Raw genomic sequence first — 5,000 nt, forward strand, 5'->3', positions numbered from 1 at the left:
GTTCAACCCACCCTACAACGAAAACGTGAAAACCAATGTGGGGAGAGAGTTCCTGAACATTATCCGTAAATGCTTTCCGAAAAGCAATAAATTACACAAGATCTTCAGCAAGAACACAATAAAACTATCGTACAGTTGTATGCCAAACGTAAGAACAATCATCGAAGGAAATAACAAAAGAAAACTGGCAAAAGGCAGCAAAGATAATGTCCAGAAGGAATGCAATTGTCCGAGGAATACCACGTGCCCATTACAAGGAAAATGCCTCTCAAGAGACATCGTGTATCAGGCAACGGTGAAGACCAGGAAGAAAAGTACGTAGGACTCACAGCAACTGATTTCAAAGCAAGGCACGCAAACCATAAAGCATCGTTTAAAGCAAGAGCGAAGAGCAACTCAACTGAACTGAGCAATTAAAGGACAGCAACACCGACTATACAATTTCGTGGAAAATTCTTTGTCACGCCTCGCATTATACAAACGCGACAAAACGTTGTAATTTATGCATAGCTGAAAAATATTACATCATATGCCAGCCGCAAACAGCAACACTCAATAAGCGCAACGAGTTGATTAGTAAATGTAGACACAATGAGAAATACCTATTGAAGATGGTGAGGTAAATACGGGCGTGCAACACGAACGGCCAGGTATGAGTGGAAAGCGGGAATCTTCAACGAATAAAATCACTCTTGGTTACACACTGATGAGTGCAGGACAAACTAAACGTCCTGTGCGAAACAGAACCGCATGAAAACCAGAGGCAAAAGTATGATCGTGTCCTGATTATTCATTCATTTATAATTGCCCTACCGCCTGGTATAGAGCACTCTTAGTACAGCAAATACAAGCCTACTTCACGTATATATATATATATATATATAACCGAAAAAGTGGAAAGAAATCCTCATCTACTATAAAGTGCTCAATACCAGAGCTAGAGCTATGAATAATTATACTCCAAGAGCTAGGTTATTTGAACATATATATATATATATATATATATATATATATATATATATATATATATAACTAACTGCAGACAGTACTGTTTCGGCCTTCTGGGCCTCATCAGTGCAGTGCTGATGCCTAGGATGGAGGTTAAGCTATAAAGCCACCCCAGATGTCCCACACATGTGGTACATCCAAGTCATGCCAGAGTGCTCAAACTAGCGAGCTAGTGAGCATGCGCAATTGCTAGCGGCAATGACTCATCCTAGTAGAGTGCTCAATTTGAACATGAAAGCAAAAGCTTTGTAATGCCAAAGAGCTATATCTAACTGCAGACAGTACTGTTTCGGCCTTCTGGGCGTCATCAGTGCAGTGCTGATGCCTAGGATGGAGGTTAAGCTATAAAGCCACCCCAGATGTGTATATATATATATATATATATATATTTATATATATATTTATTTATTTATTTATTTATTTATTTATTTATTTATTTATTTACAATGCGTGTGAAAAGCCGTACTTTTTTTAAGTTTCCATTATACTGACCTGGAAATTAGACTGACGTCTGGCTCTATTTTGTTTTTGTCGTCTTATTCACTGAGAAGCCCTTGTCTCGAGCCCAGCCAGATCTCGAGCTCATGCAACACCATCAGTGTGTGGCTTCTTTACCGTTCTACAGTGTTTACCCTGAAAGTTGCATGGTCTGGCCAGAGAGTCGAACCCAAGTCCACCCCCGGCCAAATGTTAATCAGAGGAGCCACTGTTTGGCAGGCGAGAGCGTGGTCAAAGAAAATTGCTGCATGGCTGTTAGATAAATCGAATGTGATCGTCACTGTTTGATCTGTTGATTCAAACAATACAGCTTTTAAATCAGCGTGCAAAATATACAAACAATAGGACACTATAAAGATATTGTCGCTCTACAAATATTTTAACATTGTTAGTAGAAAAAAGCTTCTCATCTGGACAAGAAGTTGAAACATGTCGATACGTTCTCTCTAAATCTATTCCCGAATGACAGAGTCTTACTACAGGAGGCAGTTAAACAAGAGCTTTTCGGTGCCGTTATCGATAAATACCTAGCTAATTTAGGGTGATCATTAGGATTGATTATTAGGATGATCATTTGGATTGATTATGATTCATAAACTGAATTCAAGGTTATTTTTCAGAGCAAAGGAATATCTACCTACCATCAAAGAATGTAATCTGTTTTTCAGTGCCTTGATCAAGCCCATCTTTCAGTACTGTTGCTCAGTTTGGGGCAATACCTCAAATGAGCAACTAGAGAAATTCCTAAAAATCCAGAAGCGATGTTACAGAATGATTTTAGACGCTCATTCCAGAGAAAACTCTATTAACATTTTTAACGAACTCTGGTGGATTCCAATAGACGATGATATTCGCGTTTTAACAAACGTTGTATAATGTACAAGATCGTAAACGGAAACTGTCCTGAATACTTAAAGAACTACGTACAGTTATCTTAAGACACCCACAAGTATAATACAAGATTAGCTAATAACAAGACAATCGTGATACCTAAATCCCGCAAAAATTCGGGGCTTCGTAAATTTCACGCAAGTGCCAAACGATTATTGAACGGGTTAGGCAATTAGGAAGACTTAAGTTCACTACCCGTGGGTTGATCATTTTACAAATAAGAGAGCTTTTAGGAAGTAATATTATTTAAATTGACGTCCCTAGTCTTAAGTAGATTTCTTATAAGTTAGTTATCTACGAAGGGCCACAATTTAAACTACTGGGCTAGCCGGGGTAATTGTGTTCTACCCAATAATGTTAGTAGCCATTTCTGCAAACGCGACGGCATAGCTCGACCACCAGTAGTCTAATATAATGATGCCATGTGAATGAGAATTGTTAACATTACAAATCTTTGAGAAGAATATAAATTGCATTTCAGTTCCCGCAAGCTCGACTGCACCACCGGTCGTCACAGCTTCTCCTGCACCAGTCTCAAACGGTAAGCACGATCGAGTAGAAATTACTGTATGTATTGAGCCATTGGTCGTTGTAAGGCCGCGATAGTAGGGTCTCGATAATAGTTCAATTTACTGTATACTGAATTAATGCGAACCAAATGACCGTTTCTTGGTATTAAACTTCCCAATTGGGATTTTTTAGTGGCATTCAAAAATGGAATATAAAATCTATTATATCGCGAGGATACAAAATCTTAAAGCCTAGACTTATAAGTAGATGAGTTGAGATATTTAAATTACACCTCTGATGAGCTCTGCAAGTTGTTCAAAATGATTGCGAATGGAAAATCGAGATGGCTTCGCTTACGAGTTGGCTTTGTTGTTTTATATTAAAATTATTGGTTCAGAACATGCAGTAAGACGACAGCTTACCTCAAAAATGCGTCCAAGAAATTAATTCATTTACGAAATTATCTGATGTTTTGACGACTCAAGATGGTATAAAAGGTTTCTTGGTCACACAAGATAGTCTGCTGTTATGTTTTGCTTTTTTAGGTCCCACATATCAAGCAGCCCGTGTGAAGTGCTCGTTTTTTACGACTTTCGAGGTGGTAAAACCCCCAAGGCTCGACATGTCTTTGTTTCAACTACCATCTCTCTAAGTTGCTGGTTCTTCAATAATACTTCTATCTCTTTTTTGAAAATCGAAACGACCTCCGCTTCTTGCTTTCATCGATCATCCAAGACCGCTTCTGGAAAAGAAGGTCATTATTGTGCCGGAGAAAATATGAATTCTAGAAACAAATTTTCGAACATAAAATCACGGTATCACTGGTGTCGAAGTCGCACCAGCGTAAGGCAAATACCTGTTCTATGTTTCTATCGTTTCACGTTTCCTCGATAAAGCACCTTAGAAGATTTCTGTCGAAGTTTGTAAGCGGCGCTAAGTCCTGCAGTTCTTTCTGTTGTCCTTTAAAACGACGCCTTTTTGGTGGCGAAAAACAAAAGGAAGAATATGGCAAGCTAGGCCACATTGAATTCTGTTGTTTGCCGATAAAAACCATTTTCGGACCCACGCCTTCGCTAGAAAGTTGAGCCCAAAATTCGAAATTCTCGCGACCAAGCACAATTTTCCGGTAGGGAGACTGGAAACTGGGGACATTTTCTTGCCCGAATTTGAGGTAAAAATTTCCAAGCGTGATAAACATGTTGAGAAACATTTCTTGCTTACCTTGATATAATTTTCTCCTTGTAGTCATTAAATGTAGCTTCAGCACTAACTCCAGCTGTGGATTCACACAAAGCAGGAACGATACGTTTGACTGGACTCGACATAGAGGAATTACAACCTCTTCTTCCACAGGACCGTCTTCAGACCACACTGGTGGAAATGGTGGGTGAACATTCATATAGTACATTGATCATTTTCTCTTTTCTATAAATTACCAAGTTGAATTGTTTTAGTTTTGTTGTTAGTAACTGCATCATGGTCTACAATTCTACATCTGTCCAAATTTAAAGAAAATGCAATGTTGTCTGTTGTCTAGACTTCATCCTTACTGACACAGGCTGAGAAAAAAGCCTTGGAGGGGTCGCGAGGTGACAAGATCATAGCGATTAAGTTGCAAAGCAGCCATTCCATTTCCACTCATTGAAAGAACTTGAGGTTGTTGAAGGGATGCTGAGAGTGAATCTATTGTTCTGATTGGTGGTAAAAATCTAATGCTTTGTCACGGACGTAAAGACATGTTTCGACATTCTCATGTCACCTTCAGTTGCAAATAAGCTTTTAACGGTTGTACATTTGAATTTATATTAAGGTACGTTACAAAGTAACGCGCCAAAACTTGTGTACAATTTGAATATGAAATACGAAATGCACGGAAAACAAAAATAGCGCGCATAACAATAAAATAAGAGACAAAAGGAACAACGTAATTAAAAAGAAAGAATCTAGATGCCTCAACTGCTGATTAAGAATGGGATTTTCCCACTTAATGTGCAATGCCTCTTTGATCTTAATTTGGAATTTTGAGGCGGCAGAATCTAAGATCGTGAAACATTCTGTATTGAAAGAGTCATGACAGGCCCTAGATGACTGCA

The 5,000-nt window shown here is 38.7% G+C and overlaps 1 protein-coding gene across 2 annotated transcripts in view; it reads left to right on the forward strand.

The window, feature by feature from the left end:
* Positions 1-5,000, forward strand: part of LOC138043298 (MAM and LDL-receptor class A domain-containing protein 1-like) — a 59,877-nt gene that overhangs the window by 34,212 nt on the left and 20,665 nt on the right. For both annotated transcript variants that reach the window (XM_068889506.1, XM_068889507.1), the window contains exons 23-24: positions 2,879-2,938; positions 4,153-4,290. In XM_068889506.1, the coding sequence (XP_068745607.1) occupies positions 2,879-2,938; positions 4,153-4,290 (198 nt within the window). The remainder of the gene's footprint in view (positions 1-2,878; positions 2,939-4,152; positions 4,291-5,000) is intronic.

Source organism: Montipora capricornis, chromosome 3 (assembly GCF_036669925.1).
Source record: "Montipora capricornis isolate CH-2021 chromosome 3, ASM3666992v2, whole genome shotgun sequence".
Classification (NCBI taxonomy): domain Eukaryota; kingdom Metazoa; phylum Cnidaria; class Anthozoa; order Scleractinia; family Acroporidae; genus Montipora; species Montipora capricornis.